The sequence below is a fragment of the Centrocercus urophasianus genome, unplaced genomic scaffold (genome assembly GCF_019232065.1).
Source record: "Centrocercus urophasianus isolate 14NV4802_14NV808 unplaced genomic scaffold, USGS_Curo_1.0 seq_13, whole genome shotgun sequence".
NCBI lineage: Eukaryota > Metazoa > Chordata > Aves > Galliformes > Phasianidae > Centrocercus > Centrocercus urophasianus.
Genome location: NW_024884475.1, coordinates 36,202,112 through 36,223,794, shown reverse-complemented (window position 1 = coordinate 36,223,794; position 21,683 = coordinate 36,202,112). Strand labels below are relative to the sequence as shown.

General features: G+C 38.3%; 1 protein-coding gene across 2 annotated transcripts in view; it reads left to right on the top strand.

Moving 5' to 3' along the window:
• The window catches only part of TRPC3 (transient receptor potential cation channel subfamily C member 3), a 39,369-nt gene that overhangs the window by 6,775 nt on the left and 10,911 nt on the right, over window positions 1-21,683 (top strand). Inside the window, exons 2-7 of one of the 2 annotated variants that reach the window (XM_042812055.1) lie at window positions 1,262-2,033; window positions 9,803-9,988; window positions 15,012-15,176; window positions 17,622-17,838; window positions 18,931-19,164; window positions 20,487-20,751. In XM_042812055.1, the coding sequence (XP_042667989.1) occupies window positions 1,262-2,033; window positions 9,803-9,988; window positions 15,012-15,176; window positions 17,622-17,838; window positions 18,931-19,164; window positions 20,487-20,751 (1,839 nt within the window). The remainder of the gene's footprint in view (window positions 1-1,261; window positions 2,034-9,802; window positions 9,989-15,011; window positions 15,177-17,621; window positions 17,839-18,930; window positions 19,165-20,486; window positions 20,752-21,683) is intronic. The other variant, XM_042812057.1, reaches the window with a different exon arrangement.

The following is a 21,683-nucleotide window of genomic DNA, read 5'->3' as shown; positions in this document are numbered from 1 at the left end:
TTACTTGGCTTTTGCAACGAGGGTAGATGGATTAATTTTCTCTGTAGCTGTTTATTCTCATGTCTGAATTTTTCATTGAGATGAATGAATTAATTTTCACAGTGCTCCTGTAAAATTGGAGGCAATTGTTCTTTTTTCAGTAGATGAGAAATGGAGACACAGAGGACTTATTTTACCAGCTTATAATTTCAGTGTGTTTCTTCAGTTAGCTAGTTCACTCATTCTTTTCTCCCGTGCCCTTCTTGTTTCTCCCTCTTTCTGCTTTTGCAGCCAGTGTTGCAGGGACTTCACAACTTCTCCAGTTAGTTTCTTGTTTCCTTTCCCAAGCAATCTTGTCCTCCTACACCCAAGTTTCTTCTTCACTGTATGCCTGCCATCCCATTTTTCATTAATTAAATATTTGGCTTTTATACTGTTTTGCTCATATTACAAGAAGGCACAGGTGTGGTTTTTTTTGTTTCGTTTTGTTTTTTAAACATGACTCACTTAGTGATATTCCTTTCAGCTCCTGGAATGGCAGGGTGTGTAGTAGAGGTAGGCTCAGCATAGCGCACAGCATTGCAGAACTCCAGTTACAGGGAGAGCTCATCCCAGTCTAGACTGAATCATGTCTGTTATCAGGAATCTGAGTAGCTTAGCCACTAGTATCCAGAAAGTCTGCTGAGCACATATGCACTTGTGTTTTTCAAAGACGTCCAATGTGACCAGATTCACTTGTGAGTAGACCCTTCCACATTTGGTTAGTGCTCTTCATAGTAAGCACTAATGGGCATGAGATCAGGCTTCGCTGTATACTGTACCCAGTCTATGGGGCACTCACAGGTTCAATTCCAGAGGCCCTTTCTGTTTTGTTGGTGTGGTCAAGATTTTTTTTCCCCTTAATATCAGGTGTCACTTCTCTTCAGAAATCCCTCCCAGCACACTATTACGTATAAAATGGAAATGCATCTACAGTATCAATAGCAATTAAATACCATCCACCACAGGGACTCAATCTGATTGTTCAAAGAAGGCAATATTTACACTTACTGTATCATACTTTCCATAAATCAAAGGTGAAGGAAAGGTGAAGGAAAATTTTCTTTGCATTGCCTGCCGTAAGGGCAGAAAGATCCTAAGAAAGAATGCTTCTAGGTAATAGATGGGCAAATGGTAAGGATCAGAATGAGGTAAGCGCTCATTTTTGTAGCCACAGGAGAGCTTGAAACTACAAATAGCCAAGACTGAACTTTTGTTACTTTTTTATTTTTCTCCCCATCAGGTACATTGAAGAAAGTCCGTCTCTGAGGCGTATGACTATGATGAGGGAAAAGGGAAGGCGGCAGGCCATCAGAGGCCCAGCATTCATGTTCAACAACAGAGGCACTAGTCTCACTGCTGAGGAAGAGCGCTTTCTAGATGCAGCAGAGTATGGGAACATACCTGTGGTGCGCAAAATGCTGGAAGAGTCAAAAACACTGAATGTCAACTGTGTTGACTACATGGGCCAAAACGCCTTGCAGCTTGCTGTAGGGAATGAACATTTGGAAGTGACAGAACTTCTGTTAAAAAAAGAGAACTTGGCACGGATTGGAGATGCCCTGCTGCTTGCAATCAGCAAGGGCTACATTAGGATAGTGGAAGCAATTTTAAATCATCCTGGGTTTTCAGTAAATAAGCGACTGACTCTGAGCCCTTGTGAGCAGGAGCTCCAGGATGACGATTTTTATTCCTACGACGAAGACGGCACCCGCTTTTCTCCAGATATCACTCCCATCATTTTAGCTGCTCACTGCCAAAAGTACGAAGTCGTGCATATGCTGTTGATGAAAGGAGCAAGGATAGAAAGGCCTCATGATTATTTCTGCAAATGTAATGACTGTACAGAGAAGCAAAAGCATGATTCCTTCAGTCACTCCAGGTCAAGAATAAATGCCTACAAAGGACTGGCCAGTCCAGCTTACCTGTCCCTCTCCAGTGAAGATCCTGTGCTCACTGCGCTGGAACTCAGCAATGAGCTTGCCAAATTGGCTAACATTGAAAAAGAATTCAAGGTAATGGTAGTTTTCTATTTCTTGCTGTCTTTGTTGTTTGTTTTAATGTTGATGCTACCTTATAATGTCCTTAGATACTTGAAATTATTTCCTGTGTCAACTTTTTCAATTGCAAATGCTTTTATATTTATTCTCTGTAGCACTTGATTTTGCATTCTGAATACTTAAGTCTTTGAAAAGGGTTTTTAAAGTGAAATGGAAATGCTTCAGTACCTGCTGTGCATGGAGAAAACTGGAAAAAGAGATGGTGTGTATTCTGCTAAACTTGCAGAAGATTAAAAACAGCTCAATTTGCTGTAGCAAATAGTGTTTTAGTTACAGATGCTTTGTAGCACAGGTGTAGAAAGCAGAAACATTAAGCCTACTGCAGCAGTGACCTTATTCGCATTTTGTTGTTCATACTAATTTTGAAGAATGTCTCCAGATTGTCAAGAATGCAGGCAGTGTTCTTTTAATGCACCTTTTAGAACTGTCGCTTGTTCAGAACTGTCTGTTAAGCTGATTACAGATGTCTGCTGTTACCTGTTTCAGAGATATATCTGGTTTAGTTTGTCAGTATCTCAACTTTTCTGCGTATTTCAGCTTCTCCATTGGACAGCTAATGACTTAGTTAACTGTTGTACAGTGGTGGTTCGTGGACTTGCATTTTTTTTTAGTGCCTTGAAAAGTATATCCTCTCTGTGCACCTCTCTCAAAAAAAAAACTCACCACCAACAAAATGGAACCAAACACACAAACCTCAATGCAAGTAGCAGCAGAATACTATACGTGCTAAGATAAGCTTGTCCTGGGGAATGTGACAGGTTATTCTCAGTGAGTGGTGATGTTAATAGCACCACGTCTAGTCGTAGCAAAGTCAGTGTTGGATGCCACTATTTTTCACTAATATCTTCATAAGCGATCTGAGAGAGGCAAGAGATGTATTCATCTTTTAAAACAACAGCAAGCATTGCTAATGCAAGGTCTTCTTCCCAGAAGAAATGTGCAACAACTTGCAGAAAAATAGGCAGAAATGCAAAAAGTGAACTTTATCACAGGAGAGCAAATGATTCCAGATACAGCTAAGTGGGTTAAAATACAATTTAAAAAGAAAGCTGCTGCGCTGAGGAAGATTCAAGTATTATACCGCTCACTAATAAAGTACAAAAGTCAGCTTAAACCTTTTCTCTCCCTCCTTTGCTAAAGGGACCTTCTCATACTGTGCAATTTTGCAAATGGATTGAGAATTTACTGAAATGTATTTATTCAATGTAGAAAAAATGTCAGATTTTTCTTATCCTCTGCTGAGGAACCTCTTAGTGAACATAAAATTGAGGAATTTGAGATTTTCATCGGATGTGTTGAACTTGTTGGCTTCTGTGCTTCCCACAGTGAATCAATCATAGTTACATGCCTCATTTAGAGATCATTACAGAAGGTTATATTTCTGGTGTGTGCAGCTCAGTCTGGTGTAGTATTGATTTCTTTTCAACAAGGCCAACTTCTGAAGAGCCACAGAGTGTCCCAGAATCATGCACCTAAGATGGAAATATGTGAATTTTCTGAGTAATGCTTTGGTGGCCGAGGATGCAGCCTCTGTCTATCTGTCTATCTATCTTACTGATAATGCAACGTGTGTTATTAAAACTGTGCACAGGAACACTGTTGGATTCAGGGCCTAAATTTAAGCATCATGCAACTTGTAAGGCCCACAACGGCCTCAAAAGGTAAATTATGGAAAACCTCTATTTATTTATGTATTTATGTATGTATGCATGTATTTATTTATTTATTTAATGGGGATGATGTAGATTATTAGAACTGAACAGAAGAGTCTCAGTAGTTACAAAATTCTGGTAAGCTCCCATGACCCAGGCCCTAATATCATAAACATGACTTCAGTCTAACAAATGGCTCAACCTTTTGGAGGTGGTGAAGATGCATGTTTGGGTTGGACTTATTTCAAAGTAAAACTTAAAGAATTAACTTTTTAAACATTAAGTTGTCATACAATAAAGGTATTCTGGTCTTCAGTAATTTTTTGTTTTGTTTTGTATTGTTTTTTTCCTGAACTGTTCAGCCTCTGTTGGCGTTTTTGGGATGCATAAGAACCCAAGAAATCCACTTCATGCACAATTTTCTATATTTGTAAGTAGTATTTACATGTCAGCTATCCTTCATAGGTGTACGTGATAATTCAGTTTTGGATCCTGCTGTAGGAACTGATGTTGGCTCTTGTCTAGCCTGGAAATTCCATCTTCTCATCAAAACCACAATATTCCAGTGAGGTTTTCCTCATTAACCTCACATTGCTCCCTTTTCATTCTTTCTTATGAGTGTCCGAGCAGTCGTTCTTTTCTCTCAGGCTGGGAGGCAGAGGCGTGTCTTTTTCTCTGACATCTTTTGTTGGTTGCCTTTTTTGGGGAGAGAGGAAATAGGAAAGGAGGAAGGAGGAAAATGAGGCGAGGAATTTTTTAGCATCACTGTCAAACTGAGGTTCCAGAAAGGGACAACTGACAGCAAGGCTGTGTGCTCCACTGGGGGTCTTGGACTGCTGGCAGCATGAATGTTACACAAGATGCTGCACTGACAGCCTCACATGGAGGTAGGTTTAGGAGGAAGTGCTTCTGTGGCTGATGGAAGTTAGTTGTGAGATCTGCTCAAAAGGATTTTTAATGATATTAATTATTTATTTGTAAAACCTATGGGACATTAAGGCCCATAGCATTTCCTCTGCATGCTTACAGCAATGCAATTCTTAGGTGCAGAGCAGGAAATACCTCTCTAGGTATTTCCCACAGAGAATGAATGTGGGATGAAGCTGCATTAAAATGCCTGAGGACAAAGCTTCTGAGTATATGCTTGCTGAACTGAACTTTACATCTTCTGCATATGCAAAGTCCAGTCTGCCCCTATCTCTTAGCATTTACACTAACAAATTCACTAACCAGAGTTTGCACAAAAGCATTGAAGATGTGGGAAAATTACTTATGACATTCATTCATGACAGCTCCGCATTAAGTTCTCTAGTGTAATTAAAAAACTATTCTATTTTTTCCTCAGAACTAACAAGACAGGATTCGAAGAAACTAATGAACTCACATTTTGCTAGGAAGCTGTAAGACATAGACAAAGGAAAGTTACTGAAAATGAGTAAATAAAAAGAGAAGTAGGGGAAACTAGAACCCTGAAGGCCACTGTACTCATTCTCTTACTCTCTTGTGAAATCCATTTTCCAAGCTCCAGTTGCTTCCTTTGCTATTCTTCACCTATTTCACTGTAGTTCTTCTTGATCGTGTTACTCCCTTTTGTTCTTTGCTTCTGCTCATCTCCTTTTCAGTTATTCGTTTACCTCTTCAGATTTCCTTCTTTTCACCTCTTTTTTAAATTGCTCTTATATTGTTGTTTTTTTTTTTTTGTTATTCTCTATCTTTCTTTCTTTTTCTTTTTTTTTTTTTTTTTTTTAATTTCTATCATATTCCCATTAGATTCATGATTTATTCTTGCATTTTCTAATCCTAGTAAAGCCTGGTTGGCTTGTCTGTATCTGCAGGTGGCTCCTCTTTAGATCTGGGATCTGGCAAAGGGAACATCAGAGGTGATTGGTGCTTGGCAGTCAAAACAGCAAGGTACTATTTTAGTGCAGGATCACCCCTTTGGCCAGGGCAGGAACTGCAGTGTTTCTTTTCTTTAGTGATTCTAATCCTCATTAAAGGAGTTGACAGCAGGATGTCAGATTGAGTCACGAATTTTGGTTTGTTTTGTCCAAGTCAAGGCTGCTACCAAAGCCTAAAAAAACCCCACCCTTTGTTCTGCTTTACCTACTGCTTTCATATTAAATATTGGTCTATGACAGGAGCTGACTAGATTCTCTTTAAGATTGTTTTATGTGTGATAGAGATGATTAGAAAGAAATCAGCATGAATTTCTGTGTTTGAGATGCAAGACTAGGATTCTACATCACTCTGCTGATGTAGAAGTTCATAAGTAACTTTGTAATGAATGTGCTCATTGAGGGAATGTTTTTAAGGTTTATTAAAACTGCTGGTTTGATTATTTTCTTTTAGAAAGGACCAGGCCCACTCTACTGTAATCTCTGAGTGGCTGGAGACTGCAGGATGTGCTGTGTTGTGTCTGATAGCCTGGCTAGAGAAGCTCAGTCTGGAACCGTATCTTCTCTAACGTAAAGAAGTATTCATTACTACAGTTTGACAATTGCATTTTCTAATCCCAGCAGCACTACAAATCACTTTGCAATACAAATATTCCCAATTTTTGTGTGTTCTTACTCTGTTTTTAGCAAATCTGGCCACTGCAGCTGCCATGAGTTATTGAAGTTGTTACTTGCCATCTTCCTTGAGATGTCACTGCGCAGTGATGGGAGAGTTTCTAGTGGATAGAACAGCTGATGGAACTTCTCTTTGGAGTGACCAGAGAGAGAGAAACAGGACAAGGGAACATGAATGGCGTGTGTCCCCCCTCTCAGCTGAATAGAGTTTCGTGTGAGAGAACTGTGTGAGTGAGAATTGCAGAAGCTCATGTCACATCAGAATTTGGTCCATTGGAGCAAGTATCCAAAAGGTCCTTGTCTTGCTTTATATAGGATAAATCCCCATTCTCAGCTTTGCTAAAAGTCCTACTGAAACCAGTGGAAGGCATGGACGTGCATCTAAAAGCAGCATTTGTCGCTGATCCAAGTCAATTTACATAGTGTTATCTCAGCTGAACTAACAAAGAGCATTCAAGCTTGAGCTACGTTTAGGTCCAGCTTTTAAACAACAGAGCTCAGATCCATGATTGTTAGTGCAATTATCTGCTTGATTTGCATATACAGTTCCTACAGTTCTGTATGCAAACTGTCTAGCTATATTTGATCTCAAAGCAGCCATTTAATACTTAATGCATGTGTGATTGTGTGCAATGCCTTTGAAGTAGTGATGCTGGTGAGTATAGTCATGAATTGTGGAGCTTATGGAAATGCAGCTCCTGTGTAATAGGAAACAGATTCATATGTTTTGCCTAACTATATGTAATTGCTTGTTATAACATTTCTTCAGAATAGCTAGATGTTATTGATTAAATCATTGTAATATTTTCATTCATAAACTTCATTCTTTACACACAGATGGCTATTTTCTTTGTCCATAATCCTGCATAAGCTCATGAGATAGCCTCTAATATTCTCTTCTTGCTAAGAATAGGCAGACTTGCACAGGCTGAGATATAGCAGCCAATGTGTGATGGGACTACTGGAGAGGCACTGCAGTCCCAGTCCTCATCAGTTGTCTGTTACCTTCTGGTGTCAACTGTCTGTGGGCTGATGTTTTCGATGGAATAAAGATGCCTATGCAGCCATTAGGGGCTTTTGAAAGAGATGGTTTAAGATGGTATAGCAAGGAAAACCGGCTGAGTCAGGCTGTGAATTAATTGAAGAGGCACTTTGATCAGGGCGGCAGAGTGCCTGTGTTATCATGAGAAACAGGCTGAGAGCCCCACTGTGTAAGCAGATCTGTTGATGCCTCATTCTTTGTTTGGCATTCCCCTGAAAAATAGCTTCACCTTATTAAATTGGCAGCGTGTGCAGGATGTAGCAGGGTTTTTCTATGTGGAGTTGGATGTATCAGACAGAGTTCTGATGGCATTTCTTAGGGCAGGGAAGAGATGAGTGATCTGGTGGCTTTATTTGCTCTCAGTGTCTTCTCAAGAAAGCAAAGACGTGTGTGGGTGACTGAGACCATGGATCTGGTTTCTGCTACTCATGCAATGCCCTAGAGACAGAAGATTGCTAGAGAATTGGATCCCGTGATTACAGTACGGGTAGCATTTGGCTGTTTAATTCTATCAAGCAATCAAATATCCTGAGAGAAATTTGATTTTACTAATATGTAAGTAAGGACCCGGAGATGGAAATCTGATGTGCTCTCCCAGCCTAAGATTCAAAACCTGAATCAGATATTAGCAATGCACAGACTGTTCTTCACTTCTCAAAAACAGCATCCATAAGCAATACAGCCTATATTTAATCCTTGGCTTTACAGAATTAAGCTTAATCCATCATATATCCAGTGTTGCTTAGCAATAAGCATAGCTGTTATAGGAAAGTGGTCTATCCACCTATGAAGAGATGTTGCAGCACTGTTAACTTCTCAGTAGAAATTCAGGTAACTCCTCATAGTGGGCAAGTTGTCCCTGCGAAGCAGTCTGTCCTTCAGCAACTAGCGGGGCTGCTCACAGAGAAAACAGGTGTACTTCTGTGTGAATGGTGTTATTCCCTCACTCTCAGAAGCACACTACTTCTCCTGATGTTTCTTCACAGTTAGCAAAGGAACGAGAAGGAGCATTTTAAGTGAAGGTGATTTCCTGCGAATGGACAGTACGCTCATTCATGTGGGGACTAAATTTGGGTTGTGATATTTCATAAAACACTTGAATAATATCAAGCCATCTAAACTAAACTTCATTAAACCTTAATGAGACGTCACCTTTGAGCCTAGGATAGATAAACATAATACTAAAAGAGGGAGTTATTTTTCTCGTGTAAATTTATGAATGACTGCAAATTCAGGTGAAAATGAACATTGTTTATTTTAGCTGAATAGTAAAACTGAAGTCATATGAATTGGCAACAGCAACTTCCAAGTGTTAAAGAAAAAGTTGATTATCAGTCTTATTCCCATTGAACTAACATTATGCTATATCTGATAATTAGTCTGCTGTTAGTCTGATAATTTGCTTGTCTCCAGCCGTGTTTCGTTTGGATTCTTATCTGAATCTGACCTATGGGATTGTTGGCTGATTCCCACAGTTGTGCTCTTTTCCCATCTTTCCCCAAGATAATTGGATACTTCTGAGTGTGTATTTGCACCTCTATCCCATTTTGTAGATGCTAAGTGAAAAAACAACAAAACTAGCAGTAAAAGCAGGGAAAAGTAATATACTTAGGCAATGGTGAGGAAGGTAAGGTTTACAGGAAAAACAAAAAAAAAGGAAATGAAGAGGTGATAAAGACAGAGAAGTAGAGCAGTAGAGAAACATTTTTGAGAAAGTGAGAGCCACAAAGGAAAAATTTTAATACCCAGAAAATTATTTTGAAAAGATAATGTATGAAAATGAACAGTTCACTGAGGAACAGGGAATGTAGGAAAAACAGAGACGGAGGACTCAGACTGGCATTTTGATGGCTGGGGCAGGGGAGAGAACATTGAGAAGAACTATAGAATAAATGAAAAAGGAGGCTACAGAAATGGAGTTGGACACTGGAACTCTTGATGCAACAAGGTAAGACAAGCAGATGCAGTCAAACTTCCTCTTCCACCTATAGCTTGTTGTGGGGAAATTGAAGACTGCATCTCAGATAAAGTCATAGAGATCTGTTTGAGAGGTCATGGATAGATGAATGAAGACAGGTTTCTACCAAGGTAAATAGCAGATACGAGTTTGCAGGTAACAGCACAGAGGTGATGGAAGACATAGAAGCATAAACAGAAGTGTGAACAAAGACTCAGATTTAAATGCTTGACGGTTAGCTAAAATTTTTGAAGCGTAGCCACAAATGTTTTGTCAGTAGAAACAGGAGATAAATTGAAGTCTTTGCAATACTGACAGATCATAGAATCATAGAATCATAGAATCATATGCAAACAACCAAGAAGATTAAAGGTCGTGCTTGAAAAATATGCATAATCTTGCTTATAGGGAGACAGCCCGAAGTTACATGTTCTTTTTTTCCTGTATTGTTAACTCTTAAGGCTGTTCCTCACATGTCATTTTCTCTAACCCTTCTGTTTCAGAACGACTATCGTAAGCTGTCTATGCAATGCAAAGATTTTGTGGTTGGAGTTCTTGATCTCTGCCGAGACTCGGAAGAAGTGGAGGCCATCCTTAATGGGGATTTGAATTCAGAGCCAGTTGAAGCGCAGAGACACAGAGCATCACTGAGCCGTGTGAAACTGGCCATTAAGTATGAAGTCAAAAAGGTAAGTAAGCGCTTTTGGGTGATGTAATCTGAACAGTGTCATCTCACTGTGCCGTGGGTATTATGAACTGATGCTCAGTTGTGCATTAATGAGGTGGTGCATGTAATTGAAACACTCACAAGGTGGAAGCTGGTGGGAGCTGCAGCGAAGAAGTTCTGTTTAATCTGTTTTACACTTTTGAGAATTGGCAGGAGATTTTAATTACATAAATCAGTTATGCTAGCAAGACTATACACGGTTGTTCAGATCTTTCTCTTGATTAAATAAAAAAAAAAAAAAAAAAAAAAAAAAGGTGGAGCCAGATTTCCACTTAGTGAAAGTAAAGGATGTGCCTTCCTGCCAGCCTGTGATAGCCTTCTCTGTTGAGTAGGCATTGTTTTTATGAACAGTTGGCTTCAGCAAACCAATGGACTGATTTATCCCTTATTTTTTCTCTTACCTTTGCTTTCTGCCTCAAATAACTGAATAGAGAAAGTAAATTCTGGAAAGTAAATTTTTGAAAGTCTGGCAGCTTTCTACTAGTGAGCACACACACATCTTTTTTTGAAAGAGAAGTGGTTTTTTTCCTACTTTGAAAGGAAAAGCGAACATTTAAGTTGCCATCAAATATATGTTTCTGTCATTGATTCTAAAATACGACAGTAACATAAACAGCTTATCTGCAACTGTGTGGATATAATAAAAAGTGGTATTGTAGTGAGAAATCTTAAATGATTTACTTTCCGTGTTCCTTCTAGAAGATTTTTAAAAATCAGTCTTGAAAATGTTGGGGGTGTGTTTGTAGGCAGTTAATCTGTTATTTTCAGTTCTGCATTTATGCACCTGTATCTGTCAGTAGTTTGTAAAGTGCAATGTATTTTCTATTGGTGCCTGTAGGTATTTTTAATGAACAGTTACTTTTGTGAATGAATGCTACACTTGAAAAATGAAGCTCAGTATCAAACATTCAACATAATTATATCCATTTGCTGTGGCAATTTTCACTATATAGCCATGCTGTTCTCTTCCACAGCACTAGCACAGAAAGTAGTTATCATTGTGTCCTGCTGTGATAAGACTCAAGAAATACTGTAACACCTATGTATTATTTACATGGACACGTCATTTCTGTTCTTAATAGCCATTACAGTTTCATCATCTCTGCCAAGAAGTCGGGTGTCTTTCAGAATAAATAACACTCTATTACATGGCCACCTGTTGAGCCAGTCTGCCATATACAATGAATTGTAGGCAACCTGCTAGAACATCTGGGAAATATTTATGTTTATCATATCCCCAGAATGCAGTGACAGAAATGGTAAACAGATTTCAAACAACAAATTTCTGTTTCCAATATAGAATTATTCTATAGCAGGTAGATACATATCAATTGCCAAAATTTGAAGTAAATATTTGAAATTAATTAAAAGAATGGAATGGGGGAAAATCAAAGCATATGGACATGTAATCATATCTAAATAACATGTGGATTATTTATGCTTTTGCATTTCAAAATTCAAAATCTCAGCAAACTTTTGCTGAGAACTCACGGCTCTGCTTTCCTACTGAGAACTGTGGTTTTCTTCTAAGAGTTGTCATCAGTGAAATTTATTTCTGAGCAAAGGACCACACAGATCTGCTAAGAATAACAGTGCAAAAAAGACAATTTCATGTAGCAAAGTTGTTCTCTTCTTCTGTGAGAGATTAGTTATTTGTAGATGAACTCAAGCTTTTGGCTTCAGTTCCTGACAAATACAGTTCAGAACCTATGAGACTAATGATCTTAGTGGGAGGACATAAACAGATGGTGCAGAGTTGTTACCATATACATACATGTTCTGTACTGTGTAAGTGTCCATTGCAGAGGGCGTGACAAAGGTTGAGCCAGAACATTTCTCTGCTGTGGTGGTCTTTTGATGCTGGGGTTGGCTCTATCCAACTGTGGCAGATGGCTGTGATATTCTGACTTCAGAACAGAATCAGATGTGGGAACTTCACAAGGGTTACTCTGAATGCTAAAACTTCAGGAAGCAGGCAAGGATGTGGCTTACATTTCTTAGCTTTTGGAATTTCTAGCTATGCTTCCAGACCAGGTACGCTAAGGTCAGTACACTGTTGTAAGAATGATAATACAGCAAAACAGAGCAGCAACTCTGTGAATTGATTAATGACCCATATGTCCTTTGTGGGGAGAGGAGAGACAGGAGAAAGTGCATGATAAGTGAGCAATTCAGAAGTTCACTGTTGGGAAAGGGAGATTTTGCTTCTATGACTAAGGAAACTTTTGCACTTTATGCCTAGGCTCTGCATCGAAGGGCAGCCCATCCTTGTAAACAGGACTTAATTTTTGAGATAAGGTTCAGACTAAAACTGCAGGCCCAAAAGTGAATGTCTGAGGGGATCACAAGCCCAGAAAAGGTGATTACAAGTATTCTTGCTTTCTCCGCTGGATTGTTGCTGTCGTATTGCTTTTAGTATTGCATCTTAACTCTGTCTGCAGGCTGCCAGCAAGATTTGAGAGGACTTGCTGACAAGTTGCTGACAAGAGCCAAATTCTGCAGCTCTGCTGAAATGAGAATCAAAATGGAATTTCTAAGTGAAATCAATAAGGTTTGAGTAAAATCACATGACTTAATTCTCAAATATTGAAGTTTCTAATAGATATGAAAGAGGATTCAAAATTCTCTGTGTTGTGTGCTTGTGAATCAGATTACGCCAGGATCAGCTTCTGCCAGATCTGAACTCAGTCATTAGGATGTTAGGAATAAAGAACATTCTAATCACTCTTAGTCATACAGAAAAATAATTCCATGCTGATCACTTGATTCATGGTCATGGAACTGAATGCCTCTGAAAAGCCATAGTCAGTTATGCGCTGTAAAGCAGATAACATTTTGGAATTCCTTAGTAATCGGATGTGGTCCTTGTGCATCTCTTTGTGTGCTTGGGTTTGGGCTGTGTCCTGATATGTTAGACAAATGTGATAATAATGTGAAATCAGCATGTGTAATGAGAAGCTGGAGCCTGCATGGAAAGTAGGTTGAGAGAAGAGAAATATGGAAGGAAAGGAAGAAGTTGCAGGATGGTGTGATTGGTAGGTGAAAGATAGTGTGTTTTCTTAGGAGATGATGCTGGGAACAGGTGGATATACAGGAAAAGTACCAGAATAGGCTGGAGATGCATTAAAAAAAAATTAAAAAAATCAAGTATTTCAGCAATGCCAAAGAGAAGGATAAGTTGCAGAGTTTTCTGGATGAGACAAATGCCATGAGTTGCTGTGAGGGATTGGAAGTGGTGCATATTGTGCAATTACCAGCAATTAAATAAATTACTAAGATCTTAAAAGCCCTCAGACTTATTGCCAAAGAACTTGCCATAACAATTGGCATTTCACTTGCTAACTCCCCCTTTGGCTGGGGAAAGTTGCAGCACGGACTGATGCCCTCTTAGCATTGCTGCAGAATGTTGATGGATCCAGAGAAATAAAGGAGTGCACAGCTTTGGGTGAGAAGTAAGAGGGCCCTCAGGCTGATTCGTAGCCTTGGGCGAGCTCCCTGACAACTCCTCTGCCATTTTTTTTTTGCAGCCCTCTGGCAATAGGAGATATGACGCAGGTGTTTCTTTCTTCTCGTCTTCCCTACAGGTTTAAGCCTGTTTTTTAAAAAAGTCTTTGTCATTTTGAAATGATTACTTTCCTATCTTTATCTGCTGAGTTTATCTGCTGAGATGTTTGTCCTTTGGCCTGACTTGAGGATGAAATATATGCTATAAAAGAAGAGACAGGGGCATATGTCAGAATGCGTAGTTTACATAAACACACAGAGCTTCTTTTTCCTCTGAGCCAGCCTGGCAGTTTTTATGGTGCATAAGCTCAAAAAGTGACAGCCTATTAGAGAGAATAAAAATATTATTTTAATTGTCACTAATTTCTGAAAGGTTTTAGAGACCTTTTTTATTTATTGCTGTAGGCCATTCCATCATATCAACAAACTGTGCCAGTGTGTGATCTAACTAGCTAAGAAATAGCACATCAAAATACTTACGGATTTTTGTTTTAAAGACAAATGGATTAGAATATGAAGATACTTCCCACTTTAGAGTTAATGCAACAGCTTCAGATCCTTCCTCCTGAGAGATTTAAGGTTCCCTGTTTTCATTCCCAATGATTCAATTTGGTTTTTTTTGAAGAAGTCTGCCCTCTTGTACTACTGTATGCTCTTATTAATGATTTTGGGAGTATAAATAGAGTTTTGCAGGCAAGACCTGGCATACAGCAGTGTATATGGTACATTGTGATCTCAGCAGAGTACAAAGCCTAATAAAATTGATACACAACATTTACAGTATTTTTTTTAACTGTGAGTAACTCAAATCAAATCTCTCTTAAACCAACATGCATTTATCAGAATTATTTTCTAAACCTTTTTGTGAAACCAGCTAACATTCTTCACTCCAATTTACTAGTAATTGTTGATTCATTTGAGAAACATGTTATCCAATTGCTTCAAATGGCTGTGATTTACTGGGTTCCTTACCCTGCTGCTCAACCAAGACCCCACGTGCTCTTGTAATGCAGCAGTCTTGTGGAACACGGGGTAATTACAGTAATAGCAATAATGATGAGTGTGACAGTACTTTGGAAATGGACTCGACCAGAAATGTAAATATAATGAGAAGGGAGCATAGGGAGCTGCAGCATTCTCCCCTCCAACATCTTATGCTTCATCTGCACTCTCTTGGTTACATGACATGATCCTAACAGGAGTGGCTGTACAGTCTTTATCCATGTAGCAGATGGCTTCATTCTACGGAAATACAACAGTGCTTTAAGAAATTTTTCAGCCTATGCAACCCTGTCCTCGAAGTGCTTATTTTAGTGAACTCAACAGTTTCTTCTTTATTTATTAACATTTCTTTTAAAAGAAAGGAGAAGGCATGTTTTTAAGGTCTACATTAACCGCGAACGTTTAGGATTTGCTGATCATCTATGCAGCAGTCATGTCACTCATTAAAAATGTTAAATTTTTACTTGTTTTCTTTGCAGTTTGTGGCTCATCCAAACTGTCAGCAACAGCTACTGACTATCTGGTATGAAAATCTCTCAGGACTGCGGGAGCAAACCATAGCCATCAAGTGTCTGGTTGTGCTGGTTGTGGCGCTGGGCCTTCCGTTTCTAGCCATCGGTTATTGGATTGCACCATGTAGCAGGGTACTGACTTTTAAAAATTACAGATGTTGCACTGTTCTGGGTACTGTTTTTCTGGCATTCCAAGCATAATAACGTGCCTCTAATTCTGCTGCTTCCAAATTTAACTAATTAATGATATTTTTAGTTATCTGTAGTCTCGAGCCAAATTATGCTACTTGTTTCATTCACGCTGTAAAGAGAGAACCATGTGAGGAAGCATGAAAATACTGTAAAGTTTATAGAAAGAAAAAAAAAGCCCTTCTCTATAAGGTGAATGATCTACAGAAATTTGAAGAAAGAAAACACAAAATTCCACCTGTGCTGTGTAATTACATTCTCGTATTTGTGGTAGTATGGTGCATTTTGTTTTTTAATCACCACCCAGTTGGCCAGAAGATTCTGTAGTTGGTCTCCTTTGGTAGCAACTGAAGATCTGATGCTGCTTCCATATAAACAAATAGCAGAACATCTGTTGATTTTATTCATGCAGAATTCAATCTTAAGTAAAATATTTGTTATTAGTCGGTTTGCCAGGTGAACCATGTAATAGAAATCAAATTAAACAGTTTTTCAACCATGTGCTAGAGCATATTCATAAGAGCCTGTAAATGTAAAGACTTACCTTCGAAAATGATAGGAGAATGTGGCTTTCTTGGTGATATCAAAATGAAATCCTTACATTCTTTTGCATGTCAAGTGTTTGAAAATTAAGTACATTAATATTTCTTCATTAAATCAGAAGGAAAAATATTTTTCCAAGTTACATTAACATTATTTTTAAAAAAATGTAATTTTTTTTTGCAGAATGTTGGTCTTTTAGTTTTCTTTCCTTAGCGAGTCTGGTAAATGAGAGAAATGTGTTTGGCTCATCTATATACTTTTTTTGTAGCTTATCTCAAAAAGGAAAATAATTTGCCCCTTTCCTGCATATTTCAAGGGAAACTGTATTTCTTCTTGGTTGAATATTTATTTACTTCTAAGATAAACCTTCATGATACAATATAATTATTATTCTAATTATTTTCTGAAATCACTTTGTGATTATCTTTAGTGAAGATATTCCTCACATCTCCATGTCATAGAAATATAGTAGTATTTTTTTAGGCAGTGTCTAATATGAAGAAGTGACAATTGTCCTTGAGCTTTAGTTCTCAGTACCAGAAATGCCTGACATTTTTCACAGTGCCCGTGTCAAATAAATGTGCTGTACATTCAGATCAGTTATTTGATATTGTAATTTCAAAATGCTTTATAAAGGTCAGGAACAGGAAAGGAACCTGGGATTGTTTGCACAGGTAGCAAATGCAGTTCAATGTGTGCTGGTCTTAGTTCACAGCGTGTGCTTAGTTCACAGTAGCTGACCCTGGTTTCAGGAAAACCATTCCTTGAAATAAGAAAGCTACTTACAGTTCCCCATCTGCTGAACTCAGTCTTTTTCTTCTAACACAATACACAACGCTGCTGATAATGCAGCACTTCACATGTGGTTTTAGGATGCTGCGTAATGCTTGTTAATGTATGTGATAATGTATCACATCAGAACTGGATATTAACATCAACAAAGATGGGGCATTATGTGTGCAGCAGCATGTTCTGCTCATGGAGGAGATGGGAGAGACCACTAAGAGATGTGCTGCAGCTAAGTCGAAGAAGTCTGTCTGGCATCCAGCTTGCCACACATAGAGTAGAGGTGGAACAAGCCTTGCATTCTGAAACACAGAAGGGAGTATATTCTGAAGGTACAAATCCTTCCTTCCAAAGAGAAGTAGTCTGAAAGGGACAGTTAAACTCAACTGTGCAATCCTACCCAGAGATCTCCAAACAGGGCCTTTGGAGAACCTCAGTACAGTCTCCAAACAGTGAGTAACAGCAGCAGGCTCATTGCTCTTTCCAGTGTGGTCTTCTAGAGGTAATTGTTCCTCTCGTGAGCTGTGGAAAAACTGCCTGTACATATGCTGTTCTGTCTTTCTGCCAGGTGCAGACTTTGAATGCATCAGCTTAATTTATTTGAAAAAAGCATTTTTTCTGTTATTTTCATTCTTAGTCCACTGTGATGGAATAGTCATTAGTTTTAGTAGACATTTACAGGTTATTTATCTGGGACTTTCTTCTCTGCAAATATGTTCTCCAGCCCCTCATTGGCAAATCTGTGGGCATTAAAGATTATTTTCTGTGACTGCCATTGTACAGTCGTAATTCCTTGGGGCTTCTCGATAAGTATTGCCATCTAGAGTTTGTTGAGTAGCATAAATGTTCACTAACAGGGCAACACGTCCCATGTGACTGCTTTTGGGAGAGTTTTGTCTGAAATGCCAAACCATCACAGTTCAGTGCATTTGGAAGAGTACCCTTTGATAGCAGTGTTTCAGACTGTCCTGAGCACTGAGCGCAAAGCTTCTGAAATACTCGACATAAGAGTTTGTTACTTTGAAAAAAAATGCAACTGCTGTCATTCTGTCTCTGCAGCTTGGAAGAATTCTTCGAAGCCCATTTATGAAATTTGTGGCACATGCAGCATCCTTCATCATTTTCCTAGGCCTGCTGGTGTTCAATGCTTCTGATAGATTTGAAGGTATAACAACGCTACCGAATGTCACTGTTACTGATTACCCTAAGCAGATCTTTAGGGTGAAGACTACTCAGTTCACTTGGACAGAGATGCTGATCATGGTATGGGTACTTGGTAGGTATATTGCCCCTTTGTCTGTATGTCACTGTTTATCTGCAGTTGTTAAGAAAGAACTGAAAAGAAAGGAGAGAAGCCCAGGTCCTAAACCTTCACTCCAGCTGTTGCGTTATTCCAGTAAGCCTGCACAGCAGAGCAACACATCAGAACCAGTGAAAGCATCTCTGTGCCTGCCCCCTCTTGTGCAGAGCAAAACCCTTGATTTGCAATGACTTTGCTGCACTGTTTGGTAATTCTAATGTTTGTAGCAGGAACACAGACTTGCTGAAGAGAACACAATAGAAATTTTGCTTTGAAGTGGTTTACTTAAGTAGGATTAAGAAGTCTACTGTGTTGCTGTACATATGAGAAGATAAGGAGTTCTCACTGCTCAGAGTTACTGTGCTAATACAGCAGTGCTTGTGTACCATTGCTGCTTAGGTAGCATTTGGAGAAATCACTGTTTCTACCAAGGGTCAGTTCAATGAGTCAGTTCTCATTATTTAGTATTCATCACATAACCTGATTAGATATCAGCCTGTTAGAAACTGTGTGGCAGAAAGTGCCATCTTCTAGCTTTTCATCAGTCAGATTCTTTATGTAGGAAAACATCAGGTAGCCACATGATAATGTAGCATTCTCAGCTTTTACAGGCTGCAAAAGAGAAAAGAAGTGTAACTGTGGCTGGACACAAAGGTGCCTCGCTTTGCCTTTTGAATTACCTGTATGTCCTGGCTGAAGCACTCTCTTTTTGTCAGACTCTGTTGAAGCAGGGAGATCATCGCACCTGGTGTGGTGCCTTGCTGTCATCCCTAACAGGGATAACAAAACGAGAGATTTTTTTTTTCCACATTTAACTTTTTTATTCTTTTAAACAAAGCATCTTAGGCCATAAAGCTTTCAGAAAAGTTATGACTCTCTACTTTCCTGTATGGAGATGTTTGAACTCTGTCCTTGTGTGTTTATTTCTGTCTTGCTGTTTGATCAATCCTGTTGAAACCAAGTCAGCCTTGCTCGAGGTGTATCACAACCCTGTGACACTGCAAATCATGGAATTTAAATGAAAGTGTTCTGGCTGACTTTGCTATAGTTTTAAATTTCTTGTTGCAGGTATGATGTGGTCAGAATGCAAAGAGCTGTGGCTGGAAGGACCCAGGGAATATATTTTGCAGTTATGGAATGTTTTAGATTTTGGGATGTTGTCCATTTTCATTGCTGCTTTCACAGCGAGGCTTCTAGCATTCCTGCAGGCAACAAAAGCACAACAGTATGTGGACAACTACATTGAAGAGAGTGACCTCTCTGAGGTCACACTTCCTCCAGAAATAGAATATTTTACCTATGGTGAGTTTAAATTTTCTGCAACACAAATCTTATAATGAAGAAACTGGTAAGATGCCAGTAGCATTTGAAGACTTAAAATGAGTATTTTCATGTGTTTGTATTCATAGCATTATTTAGTCAGTTCTGCATCTGTATTTTTCATTCTCATCTGCTTAGGCTATAATCATTACGATGCTAATTTGGCAAATGTTTGCCAATACGTTAAAACCAAGCGATGGGCCTAAGTAAGGACAAAAGTTCAAATAACTGCATGCTATTTAACTGCCTTTTGTTGTAACTGTTTATACAGAGCTAAATTTGGCTGTCATGATATTAAACATTTGTGAGCTATATTTTACTCTCAATGTAATGTGCAACAGATACAATTATGATGAGAATCTCTTTTTTGCTTACTTCACTTGTTCAGTACCGTCATTCGTAGTGTGAAGAGCTGTCAATGTTTCATGCTAAAGGAAGGGTGCCAGACTCAGAAATCTGTTCAAATAGAGTGAAAGTACTAAATAGTTGTTGCAGTGCAGAAACTGTAACCAGAGATGTGATGAGGCTGTTTGCAATGTCAGTAAAGACTGCATTTGCTCCTGACAGTATGTTTTAGTGTATGCTATTTGAATGCCTATATATTACAGTAGTAGAAGTGGCTTTGTTTACTTCAAGTGCTATATAATTGATTTGAATTTGGACATATGGAAATACATACTTAGAAATACGTGGTATTTTGATATCAAATACTAAGATAGCAGTGTTGTGCTAAAATAGTGCAATAAAAAAATTATGAATCTATACGTAACAATTGTTTCTGTGAATATTATGGGTAAAAAATCATTGTCCTCCTTCCACTGAGGTCAATGGCAGAATTCTCCATGACCTCAGAAGGAACTAGGTTATATCCTAGATTATTAGCATGGCAAAATTTTGGTGGTTAGTAAGTGGTAATTACTCATCAGCCAACACTGTTCACTTTTCATTAACGTAACTTAAAATATGGATAAATTTCTGGCATAGTGTTTACTAACATAGCTAATATTGTAATCATGCTAAGAAAAGCACTTAGAATTGCTTATTGTTATGTAGTTCAGGCTGAAGTACAAATTGTAGAAGATGATGCCTTTTTTTTTTTTTCCAAGTATAATTTTTCTTCTAGCAAAAAGTAAGGTAATTTACATCCATCATTTGTGACTTGCAGGAAATAGGAATAGACTCTCCAAATATTTGCTTTAACTAAATTCAGACATGTTCATGGCAAGTCTTATCAAGATTTATTTTTAACCACAGTGATAAATGAGTAACACTTCATATTTACCCCTCTATTTTGTATCTTCCAGCTAGAGATAAATGGCTTCCATCTGATCCTCAGATAATATCTGAAGGCCTTTATGCAATTGCTGTTGTTCTTAGCTTTTCTCGGATTGCATATATCCTGCCTGCGAATGAGAGTTTTGGACCCTTGCAGATTTCTCTTGGAAGGACTGTTAAAGACATCTTCAAGTTTATGGTCCTTTTTATTATGGTATTTCTTGCATTTATGATTGGAATGTTCATACTGTATTCCTACTATCTTGGAGCTAAGCTAAACCCAGCCTTTACAACGTAAGTATGAAGTTATGTTTAAGTAAAAAGCAGCTATGAAACTCAGTTTTCCACTATGGTAACAGTCTGTCAAACTACATACCCTCTTCCTAGTGTTAAGATAAAACCTTAGAAAAGGAATACAAAGAACCAATTCTTTCCTACTTGTATATCGGAAACTGTTGTTTCACTATAAAATAATTTTACCTGTATTTTGTGATAATCAAACAGGCTTGTGAACAACTGATGGCAAGGAAATACTACTGATTTCTCCTAAATTACATTAAAGCTGTTTCTAGAATTGTAATCCTCAGCTGAGCTCTGTCAAGTTAATATGGTAAACTGAGAAATTGAGCCTAGGTGTCAGTAACAGGTCTCCAAACAACACTTCTGTTTTTCAAGAAAGGGACTTACAGGTTATGTAGATGGCATATTTCTTTCTTAGTTCTGTACTGAACAATTCGTGAGCTGCACTGGATTCTTTCAGATCAGACTTACAGTGTATGTGCTAACTTCTTTTGTTTTAGTTGGATGAATACAGAACGATGGCACTTAAACCTGTTTTCACACAATGTGATGGTTTGCCATGATCTCTGAAGCTTCCATTTTTTCTTTTCTTTATTCATTTTACTTCCTGAAACAAAATAGTGCAGGAAGTGATAATTATTAAGGGCATTTCAAACTGGAGGTAGTTGCACAGGATGGTGAAATTTAGAAGTCTTCCTTTCCTTCCATCTTCCTGTAGGAGACGTGACCTTGCTTCCATATTTTTCTGTGGCCAATTCTGTGACTTTTTCTTAAACTGAATATGTCTTTTCCTCTAGCTCATTGTCTTTTCTTTGGATAAGTAAGTTATGAAATACTGTAACAAAAATATCATTGTATCAGATGTCTAATATGCTTAATGTTTGAATGCTTATTAGCATAGTTAATTGTTTTAACAGCAATGTGAT